The following is a 19,641-nucleotide window of genomic DNA, read 5'->3' as shown; positions in this document are numbered from 1 at the left end:
GGAAAAACACACACATGGCTGGCAAATATTTGGCAAGGATCACTTTCAATTTTTGCGAACGGAGACGGAGAATTCAGGCCGTGACTGGAGGTCGGAAAAAGTGCTCAGCTCTTTGTGAAATTCAAGCAGAACGCCTTGAATTTGTGCATTGTGTCGACTGTAATTTAAAACTCAATTAAATTGCCATTTCCTCAACTCAACATTGTGTTGGAAATTGTTTTGGCTAAGCCAAAAATTAAAAGGAAATTGAATACAAACAAAAGGCAGCCAAATCGGATTGGATCGGATTTTTCCCTTCAGCACAATAATAATTAACAATATATGCAGTAGGAAGCGAAAGAGCCAATTTGTCGGAGAGCCGGATATGAGGAAAGGTCTTAGGTCTCCGAGAGCCATAATTTATGTGATCCGCACATGCGAATAAAACTCCGGAAATTCAAAGAAAACAAGCAAATATTTTGCAGCCCAAAATGGCAAATAAATGAGTGTGACACTGGGTACTGACCCCCAATCCACTTACTTCTGAGTCTAGACTTCCGTCGAGACACTCGTTCTCCCTTCGATCCGGCGGCCAATTAAAAAGAAGGGAAGTCGCCGCACTTACAGATACTTAAAAGCATCCGACAGATGCAGTGCAAAAGTATGGAAAACGGAAAATCGGCGTAAAGCAGCTTATTGCGACCGACGGTCTGGCCAAATGTTAATAAACATTAATTACACAACAATTTCCACGAAGGCGGCTGGGAGATACTTTGTACCGATTTTCATTTCGCCAATTTAACAACAAACAACGCAGATTCGAACAATGCCCTTCCAAAAGGCTGGGAAACTATCAGTCCAAGTTTTTTGGCTTTCGACGTGGAGCAAAAGTTTTGGGAACAAGAAGTTAATCTATAGATATAAATTAAGTAAGTCTATCTGAGTGATTATATTTTGAGTAATTATCGTGAGAATACATTACTTAATTGCTTGGCAAATATAACATTTTGATTATTCCAAACTTCTGAACTCCACTCGGTGGTATCTGCAGTTTCCTTTACGATATACTTCAATAGATTCCTAGCTGTGCAGTTTTCCAGTTATTTTTGTTGCCAAGCCAACAAGTTCATTCCCATGCCATTCGCTATTTTACGAGAGCATTTAAACTTCGATCCTTGCAACTACCAAAAAAAAAAAAATATGCGGAAACACGAGGAAAAATCCTTCAATTTTTATTCCTTTTCCCTTACCTCATTCTTTTTTTTTTGTTCTTTTGTCTTTTCGTTTTACAGTTGAGCGAATTTTCTTTTAATTAATTTTAAATGAATGTCGTCCGTTTTGGCGCGCTGCAAACTTTCGCAGGACTTATAGTCGATGGGTCAAGGGTGAGATGAGGTGAGGAGGGGGAGTGCGGAGGGGTGGAGCGGGGGGAATTTCGGTGGACAGCGTTGACTTTTAGCTTAATTAGCTTTTGGACGAGCAGCGTTTTTCGGAGTTCGCAGTTCAGTCAGGTTAGCTCCCGATTCTCGAGGAGCAGGTCCTTGCTACCCTCTCCTTCCCCCGAAAACAACGTGCGGCAATTAAATATTGCATTCTGTGGCAAGAGTTCCAGAACAATGCCGCCACTGATGATTTCAGTTCGCTTTCGAGGGTGGTGTTGCTTTCTACACAGATCGAAAAGCAGTCTAATCTCTTAATAAATTATAAATTATAATTATAATTAATTTGAATTATTTGGAACTACTAATCCTTAGCTGACATTTGAAGATTAAATCTAATTTATGAAATCTATTTTCATGGCTTAAGCTTTAATTCGTTTTATGGTAATGCTCTGTAGATTATCCTTGGTCGATTTACCTCACCTGATATCAAGTGACAGTTGTTAGAATAGCTCGAATTTGTTTTCAGTGTATTCGGATGCTGCACAGACAGACAGCGACTGAGACAAACAGATGATGATGTCCTGTTTTTGTATACTGCATGTTGTCCTTTTGTGTGCGTTGCCTTTTTCGCTTTTATGCAACTTTGTTGTTGCCCCTCTCTTATTGTTGCTATTGTCGCCGGTTTTTGTTGTTCTCGTTGTTGTTGGCGCTGCTGTTGCAGCAATTGTTATTGCTGCTTGTTGCTGGCGTCGCAGCATGTGGCAAGGCTTTTGTTGCCGCTGTCGCTGCTGGCAAAAATGTTTACTTGTTCTGCTTGTTTTTACATTTTTACAAGGGGTACTCATAAGGAATGGGGTATATTGTCTTCGACAATGAGAATGGGACCCTCGAATGCAGTAAAGATACAAAGTTGTAGTTTTTCTACGCTTAAAGTACTCAACGAATACATTTTAGATTTTAGTAGTTGGTGGGCACTCTTAACTATTTTATTTACATTTATGGTATTTCCAATTGAATAATCTAAAAGTGCTTGTGCTGATATCAAGTTAAGGAAAATAAATTCGGAAATAGGTAACTCCCATTCGAATTAGAGCTGCCCCGACTAATTTCTTTTTCCAGTCTGCTCCTGTTGTTGTTTCCGCTGTTTTGTTATGTTTGTCGTCGCTCGTTTGTTTCTGTTCCGTGCTGCCATCCACCCCCCTGGAAAAGGCCCCCTCCGCCACTGGTATTTAACATTCATTTGAAATTGTCATGGCCCGCTGTTGTTGGTGGACGGCTCTTCCTGCTCGGCGATTATGTTGATTGCAGCCGGGTTCCTGCCGGTCCCCCGCATCCTGGCTCCTTATTGTTCTGCTAACTGAATGATGAAACGCTCGCCACTCCGGGATCCTAACTTCATCCTCCCCCGGGCTCTTTATTCACTCATTTAGCTTTTGTGCATTGACATTTGGGGGGCTCGTAATGTTCATTATATCCTGTTGATCTGCTCCGAAAAGGAAGTGGGCTCGGAGTTTTAAAAGCAGACAGCCTGTCAATTGCATGCTTATGTCGGCCATAAAACGGCAGATCCCCGTTGCAGCCATAAATTGCTAAAGTTTTGGCAGCCTTTTCGAGTGCGTCTCTGTCGACGGACTTCACCCCTTTTCCACCGCCACCCCCTCCAATCACTGGACCCCTGAATCCTGGTTGCCCCGGGCAAAAAATTTGCATTTCAGGCATAGACTCGTAATTTGATTTTTGACAAAACGCCAAAAACTTGTTTAGTTTTTGCTCTGCCTGAAGTTTGGGGTATATCTATTTTTCTTACAGGTGCAAGTGGTATGAAATGATGTGTGATATTAGTTACTAATATTAAAAAATATTTAATAGCTACCTGGAAATCTTAAAACTAGGAATGGACAGATAAAATTTCAGAATATGTATTTTTTTCGGATTCCGATAAAACTGTATTTTTAGGGCAAACCGTACTCTAAAAAAAAATTTCCAATTTTTCATATCTTGTTTTATTTATGCCTACAGAAGCAAGTTCAACCGTTTTCCCCTGCTGCTGTTTGCCTTCCTCGTTTTGTTGGGTTAAAATTTATATTGCAAATTTTTGGCTCTCTTTCGGAAAACTTGCCAGCGCTTTCCCGCTTTTCCCGCGGACGTCTCCCTTCGGACTGCGCCGACTGCCGAATGCTGCTTCATTTATATTTCAATTTTGATTCGTTGCTTGTCAATCAGCTAGACAAGCGCCTACCCCGCGCAGCTAAAAATGTAGCTGTCTGTGGCTTTTCGGCGAGCTGGAAATGTTTCAACGTTAATTGAAAATTTATTGAGACAAATTGTGTTTTATTTACGCATTATTGACGTTTTCCCTCCCGAAAGTATTTCACTTTGGCCATGCCGATGAGCGAAACGAGAGCGGGATGAAAACGAAAACGAAAATGAAAATGGAATTGGAGCTGGAGCTGGATCAGTTTTTACTTAATAACGCTTTAATGTGATTGCGGGGGTTCGGTTTCCACCTTTGTTTTCATAAATTGCGTGATAAACATGCCCAAAGTCATTACCGCAAATGCAGTTCGTCAACATCATCTGTACTCTGTGCTTTTAATTAATGCAAACAGATTTAACTCGTAAAGCCGTGTGTGCGCTTAATCATGCGCGTTACACGTTACATAAGAGAAATGCTTCATGGAAATTGATATAAATCAATTGTCGCGCAAACAAAAGTGACGAACGAATCGTCTACGGGTGTGGGCAAATAAAAAAATTAAATGCTACGGGAGCACGGCTCGAAAAAGTTCCGCAAAAAACGGAGCTTATGCCACTTCATTCGATGCTCTATTCCCATGACAACTTCATGAATAAATCCCCGCATCGATGGAAGTGCGGGAATTAATTTATATGATATGTAAATTAATATGGAATACAAAATTTGTGCAATTAGCCGCCTGAATTGATTGACAGAGATGCCTCTTTTTTGCGCGTTCAAAAAGTGATCAACAAATTGTTCGGTCTCGGCTGATTCAATTATAACTAAATTAATACATATTTGTACGTCGCTTTAAAGATAATGAAAAATAAATTTTACACAAATTTAGTTGAACTTTGATGGGACTTACTGCTTCACTAAGTTATTTCCCTGCACAATTATTAAAAAAGAAATCATTAGTACAAGATGTGGTTAATCCTTAAAAATCCTCGTTCTATTCAGATAAATACCCATACACCATATCGACCCCGAGAGAAGGCTGCTTTGTAATCAATCAATTCCCACTGCGCCCCGATATTTCCATTTGCATTTCAGCTGCTCAGTGAGTCGGTGGAGCTGTTCCGCTTGATTGCTCTCCACAATCAATTTGTTAGGCGCTCCGCCCACGCACCGCCACTCACACAAATTATTTAATTATTTATGCAAATAAATAACTTTATATTGCACTTAATTTTATTTTTTGCGCCCACGCGCGACGTGCCAAAGTGAAGGAAAAAAGATTTTTACGCCAACAAAAGGTGTCAAATGGACTTAATTCATATTATCATTTTCGTTGCGAGGGACTTTTTTCTGTCTGTGACATTTATTATTTATTAGTTGCACTTTAATATTTTATGCACACATTCTGTTAGTTTTTTCATAATTTATAAATTGGCCAATTGTGCGTGAGGGCTTAAAAGCCGTTCATTTTCCACCGATTGTCGAGAGGGGCAAATTGGGTGGCTATATGTACGAGCTTGTAGTACACGCTGGCACACTGGCTCTGACAATCAATGTGCGTCGAGAGGCATAATGAAGTTGATGCGCCATTGTTCCTCGCCTGTCAATAAAGTGTCAATAATTTATAAAGCAAACAGAACTTGTCCCTGGCACAACACCATTAACAGTGTTGCAAAACGGCGGTGGGGGCAATAGAACCCAACTCAAAGTGAAAAAAGTATCGCGTCTAATGCAAATATTTGCCTTCTGTTCGCGACTCGCTGTTTATTTAAAATTTATTAAAAAAGAACCCAACAAACGTTTACATCACTCCGGGGGAGGTGTGTGTATTATATGATTGCAATTCGTGTTGACACACTTATAGCTCATCAATGTCTGTCTGATGGGATTGATTCAATTCAGCTCGAGCGTTTGCGTCGTGTAAACACTGGCAATTTAAATAATTAATCCATAAATATTGTATATTTTAAGCGAGTGAATTGGCTGTGAAGGAAGACAAGATGCGCTAGCTTCTGCACAGGTATTTGAATAATTTAATTCCATTGTAATAACGATATTTGAGTAATTAAGCAATGGACACTAGGCAAACAGTTGAGGTGTTGGTAAATTATTAAATAAGTGTTGGGAACAACAGTTTGTAGATGAAAATTGCTTTGCAATTTAATTTAATTGCTCGGTTGTGCTCTCAAGCGTTGGTAGCTTATCATTGCTTGAAAGTAAATGGGGAGAAAGTATTTTGTTCTGCATTACAATAATGATTTAAAGCTTTATTATTTAAAGTGACCTACTCATATTTAAGCGCGTTTTTACTTCGTGGCTGAAAAAGCTTCTCTAGCATCACCGTTAACTTTCCGAAACTAATAGTTTTGAAGCTCTGCCTCTAAGCAAACTCTATCTCAAATATTCGATAGTAAACCGCAAATCGCACACAAATCGCTGAGCAATGCCCTCAAAGCCTTGGAAAACCACCCGCTGAACCAGAAAATCTGAAAACTGAACGCTGAGCACTGAAAACGGCGAAAAGTGTTGTAAAGTGCAGCGAGGCGCAAGACTCATGCGACTGATTAAAAACGCGCGCCTTCTAAAACTGTCAAAGAGCCTTTGGCGCGGGGTTCTATGATGAGAAAAACTTTTGAAGCGAAAGTGCGAACGCTGCCGCTGTCATCGCTGCAGGAAGCCAGGTCCTGAGAAATTAAAAGGGGAAGTCCCTGAAAGGAGGCACAAAAGCCAGGTGCAAGTGCACGAGGCGCCCTGTTCGCGCGGGTAACCGCTGCATTCGGCCCTTTGTGTTCAAAGTTGTGCGATGGGAGATTGGGAGATTATGAGACGTCGGAGGATCCGCAGCCAAGGTGCCAAGGAGACAATCCCAGATCCGGGACCCCAAGATAGTCAACAACAGTCAGCAAACAATGGCAGTGGCGGAGCAGGCCTTTCTCTAATTCCCAGCGAAAGACAAAACAATAAAATATGAATCAGCAACTAGTCGACGCTGGAAATACACTAACATCCTGTTATTTGAATATGAGAATGATGAACAGCATATATTTTAATCTAGAAACTAACTACACAAATACCTTCAAATATTTCTTACTTCTGCAAAATAATATTGGCATGTTTGAATTTCGAAATGCCCTCTGAAAGAGCACAACAATTAGAGCCTGAAAAGCGGCGTTTATCGGCGTGTGCAACGCCAAAAGTGCCACTCGAGTGGCGGAGGGAAAACAACAATAGAATCGGGACCTCGGGATGGAATGGCGAAGAGCAAGATGAAAAATGAAAAGGGAGCGGGGAAAGCACGGAAAACCTGGAGGAAAGTGCGGCCGACGAGTGTCTTACTTCAGTTATGGCGGGGAGCATTCGTCTGGGCCTCGGGGCCAAAAACCGTGGAGTGTCGTGGCCCAGCGACTCGAAACAAAAGTGCAACTGGGCCTGAGCTTCCTCCCAGCTCCCCGCGAAAACTCGAAGAAGTTGCCGCAGATTTGGCATCCCACTTACAACAGAAAGACAATTGCCACGGGCTCTGCGATGAAAGAAGGTTGAGGACAAACTGTTGCCTTGCTCATTCTAATTGAAAGCAGAACAACAACTGGAATGCCGAGAGCCCGGGGGAAATGGGAAAACTAAGCGCTGCAATTTGCACAAAAAGAAATTATGCACACAGCTCCGCCGGATGCGAAAGGAATCTCTGCAGTTGGCAGGCAAAAACAGGAAAGCTCCTCGGAGAGATGGCTTCTCGGAGATACCCTGCAAATTAGAAGGTGCAGTGGGGGGCAATTAGCAGGTTGAAAAACAATTAAACAGGTGCGAAATTAAAAGTAAGAAGGATTGTACGGTCAAATGGATGGTTTATTATTTAAAGTAGGTATTCAGGAAATATTTTTTATACAAAACACATTATCAAAACATATAATACGCATATTATACAACACCAACAGAAGCAAGGCAGCAGAAAAGGGCAACCGAAAATGGAAGTGGGCTAATGTCCCCCTGATTTCCCGGCTCCAGCATCTTGGCTCCGGCAGCCCCAAGAAAAGAGCTGCAGAAGTGCGAAGTCGCAATAAAAAATGCAGCGCCACGTGGCAAAAGGGCCGTGTGCCAGTGGGAACTCGAAGAGGGGATCCTTCCAGGAACCTTGGGGCGACTTTTGGCTGGCTAAGGTTACGGGTCCTGATCCACACTTCAATGGAGTTGCTTAAATCTAATTTGGGTTGGCTCCGCTTTCTGCCTTTCTGCCTTTTCGCGTTTCTGCCTTTTGTGGCATTAGCTTGCCCGGCACGTGCTTAAGAAATTATCCTTCTCCGCCGAAAAAATGACTTCAATTGCTGGAAGTTTCTTTGGCAACTCGCGCTGCCCTTTCTCCGTTTTATTTAATTTTTCCGCTGCTCCTGCTGCTGAGCTCCTGCATTTATGAAAAATTCATAAAGGATAATGAGCGACAAGAGCGTGTCAACGAAAGGAAAGCAGGGAAGCGGGAAAGCGGGATGAAAAACGGGGGCCAAAACGTTTTGCCGAACCAGCGAGCAGGTAAAACGGCGTGAAGCAAGGACATGCAGGAGATTGTGCACTGGACATCCTCCGGTTTGGTGTAAAATACGGAGGGACTGCCTCCTGTTGCATCCGCTGCTAATTAAAATCCCGACAAGCCACCCGACGGGTTGCCATGACAGGTAAGCCCGCTCGCTGCCTGCAGGACCAGGCGTAATGGAGTCAAAGGTGTTAGATAAGTAGCCGGGGAAAGTATAATAAAGGCGGGGCGGGCCCTGTACAGTGGCCACTGCCGCTGACAAGTGGAGCAAACACACACAAGCACACACAAACACACAGAGAACTCAGACAAGGCACCCGCATTCCACTTATTTCCACTCTGGCTTCTGCCTACGGCTGACAGTCGCTAAAAAGAGAATAGAATGGGCGGTTTAAGGGACACTCACCATTTAGTTATTGGGTTAATAAAACAACAGTGCGATGCAAAAGCGAAAACAAGCCAAGCCACACTGGAAAATAAAGTCTTGAAATAGCCAACATTGCAAAAAGATTACCAGTAAAGAATCATATCTCTTGCAACTCAAATTAAGCCATAGAATAAAGAGCAAAGAATATTTTACTAGGTTGACCCAAAACATAATCAAATAAACTGATTTGCACTGGGGTGTTGTGTGTAGTGCATTGCTTAGTTTTCCCTTTCAGCTCCACGGGGCGTATGCGCAATATTTGTATGTGGATTAACAAGCCACCTCCACCAGAGAGCGCCATATGGGGGCGGTGCAGTGGGGAATGCGTAACCAAGACATGGCCAAGTGTACAGTTGACAAGTGGGGGAGTGGGTTAAGGGGGGAGGCGGGGAGGCGGGGAATGCGGAGGAAATACCTGACACAGAATGGGAGCGGACAAAGAACGGATAAAGAGTGGACAAAGGTAACCAAGGTGCTGCAACTCGGTTCCGCTGAAATTCCGAATTCCTCGCTTTTTGCTTTTGTTTCTGTGCGGGCTTTCCTTTTCGCTTTGGCAATAGTTTTCCACATAATTTATGTTCTCTGCTCGGGAAAGTTGTGCGATATGTGTGTTATCTGGCTGAATATTTATAGTTGGCTTTCGCCTGTGTACACATGTTTGCAGCACTCCTTCTGCGAGTGAAAAGCGGAATTACATTCGGACCAACAGCAGAAAAAGAGGACACAACTGGAGGGTTTCAAAGAATTTAATCATAAACTCCAAGCGGTAAAGCATTTCGAAGTCTTGTTTTCAATTCGGTTGAATCCTTTCCCTCGATTTGCCAGGGTGAATTAAGAAGTGAAGCCCCAAAATGTCTTGTTTATTGTCTTCTGCATTGGAGGTCTTCCCTTTGGGGTCGACTCAGCTGCACTTTAATCAACCGCCAGAGGGCACGTGTATATCTCTCGGTTCGCCCAGATCCATGTATCTAATTGATTTGCCTTCCGAGGGGGAGAGCGCCGCGGGCGGCGGAGTGGAATGCCACGAGCAGCCGTAATAACTCGAGTGCTCGGGGCACATCCTTCATCGGCATCCCTGCATCCGCATCCTTGGGTGGTGCAATCAAAGCGAGATGCTGATGCTGATGGCTGCGACATCTTAAATGATTCAACACCTTGAGCCGGGCGATAAGATCCTGCGACGAGGACGACGACGGACATATCAATCAGGGCGAAAAGCAGTCATTGTCGGATCTCCGCGCGAGAAAAATTGCGTTGCATTATTTACATGTGCGCGGAGAGTGCCTGAAAGCATGCTTTAATTTATTTTAATTCATTCTCCCGCCGCTCCCCCACTTACCCCTCCCCCTCCCCCGCCAGCCCATCTGCCTTCCACACTCCTCATCGAGTTGACGACGTCGCCGAGTGATATGTAAATATGCAGTTACGCGCTTACTTTGTCGTGCAATTACAGTAAACCAAGCATATACACCGAACAGAAGACCGCCCATCCCATCGCCCTTCATCACCGTGTCTCTACATCCCCCACATCCCCATCCCTCCCCCTTCAGCCCTCCTTTCTGTCATTGAAGCAAACACGAGGAAATTCTTTTGCTAATGCCAAACACATCCGTTCTTTATTTGATACCCTTGACGAGGGGTGTTATATTTCCAGCGGAGTTATTAAAAAGTGGAACACAAAAGAGGAGATATTACATTCCTAGCATTGCAACTAATGGTTATAGTTTGTGGACCTATATCCCAATTTAAACGGAATTTATCTGTTACTTATCTTAATAACTAAATAAAAGAAGTATCTAACAGTCGTTAAATTCACCACATAGTCCCACAAGTATTAATGCCGTTCGGCGACACAAAAAGCGAGATGGGAATCTTCGAGATGTCGCTGGCTTATTAGCCAGGCACTTTCGCATGCCTTCACACACCTGTAATGCTGAGCATGTGTAATTCCCCGATGTCTGGGGAGCAGTGATATATCCCAGCCCTCTGATTGACTTCCGCCTCCCCTCTCCACTCTGCCCCTTTCCCCAGGAGCCCTAATCGATTTTACACCCAAAGGACATTTTCTGGTGATTGTGTCTGCGGTTTGTTCGCCGCCTTTGATTTCCATCGACGCTCGTGCTCTTTTCTCCTTTTTCTCCCCTAACTGACTTAAGCGCCTGTGTAAAACGTCGTTTTGCTTTCACATCGCTCGGAGAAAGTGTGGGTTCCAGCTCGGCTTCAATTAGATATGCGTATGCTGTTTGTTTTTAGCACTTTTGCCACGTTTTTATTACCCGGCCAGCCAGACGTGCTCTGTGTGTCAGGTGGAAATCTTATAAATTTTGGAATAACTTTCATAACTTACGGTGGCTGCTGCAACTAGCGCCATTGTCTTGTCACACATGTCGGATGCTGTCTGCGTTCGCTATTTGAGTTCTCTGCCGCTCAAAACGATCCTTCCCGCCCGACTTCTATATTTTAAGGGGGAAGCTAAGGCTGAAGGGGGAGATGTGGGATATATCTCCGCTCCTCGTAATGTGGTTTAGTGCTCGGTTGACATGTTTGTGCGGCGTGGACTTATGGCTGAAGGTACACAGAGAACTTGTGTCTCCGGTCTTTTTGCGGTGGGTGTGGCTTGATTCCACGGTTGGGTTCCCTTATTCTGGGCAAACAGGAATTTGTCTAAATTGGTTGGATAAGCTCGCCGTCGAAGGGAAGGCTTTAAAGCGACGGAAAAATTGATTGGGGTAAACTATGTTGCGCGGAATTCATCTTGATTCCAGAGAGGGAAAGGCTTTACTAGCGAAGAGCTAATACTTTAAGTTAACTCCTACACAGTCTTTAAACACATAAATTTGCAAGAACATACTTTGTTGAAGTTTCAATAATATCTTCAACCAACTGCTGGCAATAACTTTAAATTCTGAAAAAGTTCCTTCAGGACCTTGGCTGGCTGTCACGTGCAGCTCCGAATCTTTGACACTCACCTTTGGCCAAAAGTGGAGAAGAATTTGTTTAAGCTTTGCTTTTGAAACGATTTTTACACCCGTTTCCTTTGGCTTGCTTTGCTTTATTTTTAATGATTTGTTTGCCACAGGCGGTTTGTTTGCCTGTTTGTTTGTTTGTTTGTTTGCTTGCAGTGTGTTTGAGTAAATTTGCTCGCCAAACTCACTTTCATGTTTAATTAAAAGATAACACACAGCCACCCCGCACAAACGTGTGTGCGGATGATATGACAAGTCTTTAAGCATTTGCTGCGTTTATCGGACCAACTTCGGCCACGCCCCTCTCCCGCCCCTCCTGCCTCTGGAAAATTTATGCAATTTGAGTTTGTCCGATTGTGCGTGTGTTCTCGGCTCTGCAGTCGAGTGTGCAATGTGCCGGAAAATATATTTCCCGAACTCCGGCCAAACTTATCTCCTCGGAGGTGGAGAGGTGCCATGGCTACGTGACGCTTATCGTCATTATAATTGAAAGCTTTAAAAATTTATGGCCAACTTTTCGGCTATTTAGCATATCAAATCGTAAAATGCGAATGGCAGTCGAGGAAAACTCGCCAGGCACGCAAATAATTATTTCCAGGCACTCGCCAAATAAAAAAAACAATTTCAATTGGCTTTTACGATGCGTATTTTGTTTTTAACGCACTCGCGAAAATACAGAGGGAGTCTTAAAAGATAAATAATTTGGAAACAGGATGGCTAGGCAATATTCCTATTTTGCGAAAAATATATCTTTCAAGCTATTGAATTTTTGTTGATCTTAATGTCTTTTTCCAAACAGTTTTCCTATATTGCAGCTTGTTGTGAATTTTATTTTCCTAAAACAAAAAATAGAACTCCTTTTACAGTTTTAATTTTTTTCAAGTGCCACTTCTTAGTACCACCAACACCGACGGCCATCAATTAATGTCGGGCTATAAAAAAGTTGGATAAAGTGATTGACTGTCCCGTTTGCCAAGTGGAGTTGAGTGACCCCTGAAACCAGGCATTTCCGAGCCCGATTGGCAAGTTGGCATGTTGAAATATTTAAAGCCGCTTAAACAAATTGTGGTCTGGTCATGCGGTGACTTGTCAGACAGTAAAACATTGCGAGCGCAGACGGAGCGATTTCATTACGGGGAAAATCAATAAGTGCGGGGAGCGAGGGCCTTGCCTCGTAATCTCCACATAAAACTCTCTCGTTAGGCGCATTAAATTACAAATTCCATTAAAATGATTATTAAAGCAAGTATTTGCTAATTAATTTACTTGCTACGCACAATGCCAGGACGCAATTAATAAGTCCAAATGAGTAGCTACATTACAATCAAGACGCCGCCAAAAGAGCCGCACGCACCGCACACCCTGTAAAAGTAATTTTTAGGGGATTAGGCATTTAAATGTTTTTTATCGACGGGTGTGAGTGGCTCCCTCTAGGGGTCATTATCCGGTGGGGAGCAGGCCTGGCGCCCCCTGGCGAGGGCAATGTTAATTGCACTTGGCTTTACGGATTTATCCGGATTTGAGGACTTAGGAATTTAATGGCGAGGTAGGCACTAAGAAATCTCTTTAGCTGCCTAGGCTCCAAGAACAAAAATGAGTTTCTGAGATACTTCCCCGCCTTTTATATTTTTATTGAACTTGAATATAAGCCTTTGCTGTTCCAAAATCCACAGAAGAGAAAAGTTTACCCAAAACACCAACCTCAAATAGCCCTTAGAAAATGTGTGAGAAGAAGCACTCATCCGTTTGCAATTGCAATTCCATTTCGGCGCAACTGAATGCTCATTGTGATGGAATCGCAACAATCTACCCTTTGTTACCCATGAAACACAATGAATTACAGCAGTGCCTCATGACCCCAGTTTGCTGTAGTTCTTATGAATAATAAAGCAAATAATCTGTCAGCGTCGCAGCCGCCTAACCAAAAACCAGAGGCCACCCGGAGCCAAACCCAATCCCAAGGCCCGGAGAAACGGAGAAGTCGAGGAGTAGGGAAGCGGAGAAGAAGGAGAACGCGACGAGGGGAAAGAGAGGCCACTAAAGCCGGGGAATGTCAGTGAGAAATCCACAGCGACAAACGACTCAATTCGTGGGCGAAATTCGAGAACTCTCAGTCGACGTTTGCTCTGTCTGACAAATCAAAAAGGGAAATGCACTGAGAGAAGTTCCGTTGATATCTGAAAAAATAAAACCTTTTATTCAAGAGTAAGCAACATAAACCTATCGTGTCTAACTCAGATTCTGGGTGGTAAAACTAACTTAGTAGAGTTTTTTGGTAATACAGTAAAGTCCTTATTTTGTCTCGGTGCATTGAAATTCGTATGGGAAAACGCGGAAAAGCGTGGGGGAAATGGGGAGCGGCGAGTCCAGTGCTAATAACACGAAATCCGATTTGAACGTCGGACCTGCGTGTGATAAAAGCAACAACATCACGCAGTCTGCGGTTGCCTTTTTCCGTGTCGTTTCGTTTCATTTCGTTTCGTTGGGCTCGACTCGTGCCACGCTGCGTATGCGTAACGTGCGTTTTAATGAAATATTGAATTTTATTGCCTGCGTGCTCAGGACGCGCTGTCAACAACTTGGTCCAATCCAAAAGCTGACCCTGACTGGCCCGCTTCACAACTTGTCACTGCCTCGAGGGCTGTGTTACACAGGAAAAAAATGTGCAGGGGAAACTAGTGTAATTTTAAAACTTATAGAAAGAAATCTTAAACATTTACGGGGTAGTAGTTTGATATAAATAGCAAAATACCCTTTAGGTTTATGGCTTATATATTCCACAGATTTTAAAATATCCTAAGGTCACAACCATATGTGAACTCATTAAAAACAGAAATGAAAATAATCCCATTGTGCGTCGAAAAGCATTACGAATATTCTTATAATTTATTCATTTACTGATTTATTTATTTGTTATTACTATTTGAATACCGTTTTTGTGAGATTGAAGCCACTGGCATTTTTTCTCTGTGGGAGATTCCTTGCACCCCCGACCTTTCATAGCCTCTTAATTTGATTCGTTTTATTTGTTATGCAAAAACTTGAAGTATATTATTATTACCCATATATACGCAGTCCTTACTTTTCGTTGCGCCTGCCTAATAAAAGCAATTTATGGAGCCCAAAGCGCGGAAATGAATTGTTAACCGAATTTTTTGTTTGGAGTTTTGCGGGGGAAGGATGATGTCCATGATGTTGTTGATGAGTGGGTGGTGTCTTTTGTTTATGGTCACTCAGCCCACTTTGCCCTCCACGTAAACGCCTTTTGCGGCATTGTGAAATTTCCCAGAGCGCACATAAAAATGAAAACCGCCAGAAGGGGCAGATAACAAGAGGTAAGGGAAACGGGGGCGTGGCGCGGTGAAAGAAAATTAAAGAGGGGGCATGGAATTCAGTCGGCCATGAAGAATGCGATCGGATGAATCTGAAAAGAAGTGCATATGGCAACGGTTCCAATCAAGCGGGTTCTGCATCCCCTGAACTGCAAGGGCTGGCTGTTCTGGGCACAAGTTTTTCAACATATTGTCAAGTCTTAGAAGTTAAAGGGAGGATATGGAAAATGGAAACCAAACAAGTTGTTCCAAACGCTGAGTGCAGAATTGGTTATCTACGAAACAAAAACAGTTTTCTCTCTTATTTCGATCCCCATTTACTTGAAATCCAACGAAAAGTGGTCATGGAAATTTAAGTGCAGTGGAAAAACGAAATGAGCCACAGCATCCGCTCCCTTGGCCAGATTTCGGGTTCGTGCCTCCATTAATGTTTTTCCCCTTTGTTTCAGTTCAATCGTGAGATAAAACTTACCGATAATGAGCAGCTTTACGGCCGACATGTTGGACTGTGTTGCCGCTGATGTATTTTTTCTGTTTTCAGCCAACGTTTTTTTGTTTGTACTTTTTCGTTCAACTTTTGGGTGGCAGATCGGTATTTACAGAAATATTAATCCGCTAAAGAGGCAACAGTTTGACAGTTACTGGAGTCGGTGACCGGCACAAATTGCATTTTAATGGCGCGACGGCAATACGACTGTGATGGGATGCAGCACGCCGACGATTTTATCCGGACACATTTCGGTTTTTGTTTTTGCGGTTTGCGTTTTTTTCGTTTTTATTTCAGTTTCAATTTGCAGTTACGAATATGCACGCAATGTCGGTGCCTGCTTAAAGGCTCACTCGAGAATTGATTTTGCAGCGATGCTGAAATGCGATTTGAAATATTTAAGCACTCAAGATGCCGGGCACTGTAATTAAATGTTTCAATTAAATTAAATGCGACACACACACACTCACACACAAGCGCTCATGCAAAATGCACACCGAAGGCGCCTAGAAGTAGGCAATGAATATTTAAAGCCTCAGACATTTCAATTTGGGCCTCCGAAGGGGCAGAAGGCCAGGCCCGGGCATTAAATTAACATATTTCCCAAATAATAATAACTTCCAGGAGCAGAGATGGATCCCGCAAATGGAATTGTGCCAGTCAGTTGGCTTTCTACACATGTAAACTGTGCTGCTAATGTCTTATTCATGTTTACAATGCCTGGCGACTTATGAGCGGCCAGCATGTCAGTCAAACGGCTCGAAAATGGCCCATCGCTTGCGTGCTCCAAACTTATTAGGTTTCATCCTCCCCGAACAGCCCACTCCATCCAGGTGTCTCCAGGTGAGCGGGTTCCGCCGGAATGGTTGATGGGCCTTCTTTCGGCCAAGCCCCGGCAATTGCCGGGCTATTTATTTAAACCGGATCCGGGGGACACAAAACCGGAGCGTTTCACTGCCCAATTGCTAATGGAAATCTCCTGCGATTCTCGCTCCTAACTGCTGAGTAATTGTGAGTTATTAATGGTCCGTGTTTATTATCTTGGGGAACTAATCCAAAGAAATCTCATGAACCATTTTGAAATCCCTTAGCTAACATTATTCTATCACAAACATGTATGGAAATCTGTTAGTTAATATTTTTAAGCCTTGGAAACTGATTGCTTTTGTGGTAAAATTAAAGGTAGTTTTTTAGCAAATGCCTTGTTCAATCGAATTTGAACCAATTTTTTTTCTATATTTAAACTTTGAATTTTTTAATCTGTTTTTCAATTCACCGACTATAAACAACTTTAAGATCACTTTGCAATTGAGCTATCTTTTCCTCTCACATATAGTATCTTTCACAATATAGGATATTCACGAAAATTATCTTTATCTTGAGTTCCTGTTCCTTCAACACTTTTCACGAAACCAAAAACACTGTATTCCTAGGAAGCGCGTACTATCAAAGTTTTGTTTTATTTTATTTCTTCAAGAAAGTCATAACTCAGCGAAGTTAACGATGTGGGTCCTTGACACAACTCATAATTCGCTCATGCACCAGAGTCGGGGAAACTTTAAGCTAAGCCACTTTCGACGACATCCAAATAGCAGCCGCCATAACAATGGCCGAAAAAAAGCCCGAAAAATCAACTGTCACAGCGGAATAATAAAAATAATTTATTTGCATTTTATTTGCTCGGCCTTTGCCTGAGTCTGAGTCTGAGTTTGGGTCTGCCTCGATCTCGGTCTCCGCATCGGTCTCTAGGACTAGAGCAAGGACCAAGGACAACAAGTTGCTGACACACAAACGGAAAGGACGCAAAAAAGAGGAAATTATACGGATTTGACAGATGAGCGAAGGTAAGTGGAGCACAACTTTCGCAGCGGCTTTAAATTGAGCAGAAATTGTTTGTCACTGTTTGTTGGCCCCTTTGGGTTTTCCCGCAGTTTATTTTATTTCATTCCTCTCTATTTCTGTTGCACTAGTTGTGGCCCAGTTTCTGGCTTTTTGGCGGCGTGAATGTGCACCGTCGCGGCAGGAAGAGGGGGAGGGGAAGGGGGAGGGGGAGCAAGGTCACGGGAAAGGGGGAAGCAGTTGCACTTGAGTGCCATTTGTCGAAAGAGTTGCCCGGCAATTTGCATAATTACAAACGCACATGTAAGCGAAACGCGGTTTCCGCCTGTCCGCAATTTCCACTGCAACGCTTTTCCGCACTCGCGTTCCTTCGGTTCTGTGTTTTCTAGGACTTCTCTAACTCGTTCCCGCTCGGCTTTCACGATTTTCCGACTTTTCCGCTTTGCCGCCCGTGGCCGCAGAACGCTTCTTACCAACTAAGTGCAATTTCGGTTTTGTTCCAGCTTAAGAACAAAGTTCGCAACGACGAAGAGCGGCACGAGTACAGTGAACTTCGGGTGCAGCGAACGAAGCGGGTGTCCTCAGACGAAGTCGCGAATCTCGGTTGTTGAATTCTTTGCGGGGCGGCTGCGCTGAGAGAAACTCCTGGCAACATGTTGCCAAGGGAGAGTGCGATGGAGAGTGGGCCCAAGCCGCTGAGGGCTTTTGTGGTAGGTTAGGGACTCCAGAAAGGAGACTCTAAAAGTGGAACTCGGTAAAACGAACCACAGATTGTCCTAGGCTCCAAATGGTTCAGGATGGTGTTCGAAACCAACGTACTTTTGAAAATTGTAATAGATTTTGTAGCCTATGAAAAATGTTTACTAAAAAATCGTAAATTTATGACCTATCTTACAATTTTGGTGACACTTCGCATAAGCTGTGTACTTTCTGATTAATTTCTTTATTATTTCAAATATTTTTAACACTGAATTTTCGATACTGCATTTACATTGCTTGAAACCAAACTACTCTAAAATGTATTCACTGCATTATTTGTTTTTATTTAAATATAGTGATTAATCGCCTTTAGTAATTTAATGGCCTTTAAAGATGTTTAGGTTACTTAATAATTAGGAACTTAATTTAATATTGATACCAAGTTACTGGTAATATGTATTTATTAGCCCTCTCTGCTTTTTGGCTTATTTATGTTTTGAGGTCAGTCGAAGTTGTTGTTTATGGGCATAAACACACACGAAGCAGAGCACACGAAATGTTGTTTTGGGATCGTCGGGGCTCGGTTTTAGCCAACTTTTTGCTCCAATCCTGGCTAACTAGCCGGAGAGAAAGCTGTTCCCCTTCCAATCGTTCCCGTCTCTTCTCACGAGAGTTCTCTCCAACTTTCTCTTCGTATATGTCTCTCTTTTGGCAACATGTTGATCTGATGCACTCGCAAGTGCATTCGTTTCTATTTCTTAAGTGAATCAACAGTTGGGCCCCACTAGGGCAGACAGAAACTACAAAAGGCTCTTGATTTCCAAATATTTTAGCATACCAAATATATGACTAATTATACTAGGATACCAAAGGTAGCATCGTATTCTTGTTTAAAGCCCTTAGAATATTTCCACCAATCAAACAAATGGTTTCCTTTTAACTCCAGGTGAATTTCTAAGTAGTTTAGGGTGCACCCTTCGCCCGATGAACATTTTGACCCCCTCAACTCCAGTTCACCACAGCATAACACCATAACCCCCTTTCAGATATGGCGTGGCCCATAAAAATATTTGCAAACTGAATGTGGCAAGTTTTGCCGAAAAAAAGTTACTACCACAGAGGTTGTGCGAACACCTCAGCACGCAAATACACACAGAATATACAAAAGTTGTTAAAAAGTCCAAATAAATTTGTTTCGCCGGAAGTGGAGATGCCTCACAAATGTTTGACATAAATTTATGCGTTTTGTGTGCTGCCCACGAGAACTCTTCAACTTTGCTTGTAGATCAGGTGAGATGGTACAACTGGGCTGGGGAAAGGGTTGGAAAATTGTGAGAAGGGGTGGAGAAAAGGAGGAGGCAGTTGGGTGGCAGACAGTCACGGTTGCGGCTGGCAAACTAAAGTGTGTTTCGAAATTGAGTTGTCATAAAAGCATTGAGAGCGAGTCGCATTGAAGGATAGAGGCAGTCACAGTACGGAGTCATAAGCAATGGATGAAATATAATAGATTCTAGTGAGGAATTACACACCTAATTACGTTTTACCAGTAAATAAAACCCCTATTGATTCACTTTCCTTAGGACTCTTCTTGAAAATACAACACCTATGGTACAAACAGGGTGATAAATGAAGCAAAATCGACGAACTTCTGCACTCTCTACTGTACTTGACAGCAGCTCGTAAACATTCTTTTATTTGCATGCCACTGCCAAATATTTCACATCCGAAAAAGGGGTAAGGGGAAACTACTTCTGACTTGTCTGCAACTTCGGACTTAACCTGAACAACCCACTCAATACTTTCACTAC

The 19,641-nt window shown here is 42.9% G+C and overlaps 1 protein-coding gene across 1 annotated transcript in view; it reads right to left on the bottom strand.

Annotated features, from left to right (window-relative positions):
- LOC108091497 overlaps positions 1-17,596 on the bottom strand; it is an 87,135-nt gene extending 69,539 nt beyond the window's left edge. Inside the window, 2 exon segments of the mRNA XM_017190730.2 lie at positions 15,281-15,672; positions 17,436-17,596. Of these exon segments, the coding sequence (XP_017046219.2) occupies positions 15,281-15,308 (28 nt within the window). The 5' untranslated portion in view covers positions 15,309-15,672; positions 17,436-17,596.
- Between the last annotated feature and the right edge of the window lie 2,045 nt (positions 17,597-19,641).

Source organism: Drosophila ficusphila, unplaced genomic scaffold (assembly GCF_018152265.1).
Source record: "Drosophila ficusphila isolate 14025-0441.05 unplaced genomic scaffold, ASM1815226v1 contig_412, whole genome shotgun sequence".
NCBI lineage: Eukaryota > Metazoa > Arthropoda > Insecta > Diptera > Drosophilidae > Drosophila > Drosophila ficusphila.
The sequence above is the reverse complement of the archived record's forward strand: the minus strand, read 5'-3'. Positions and strand labels throughout refer to the sequence as shown.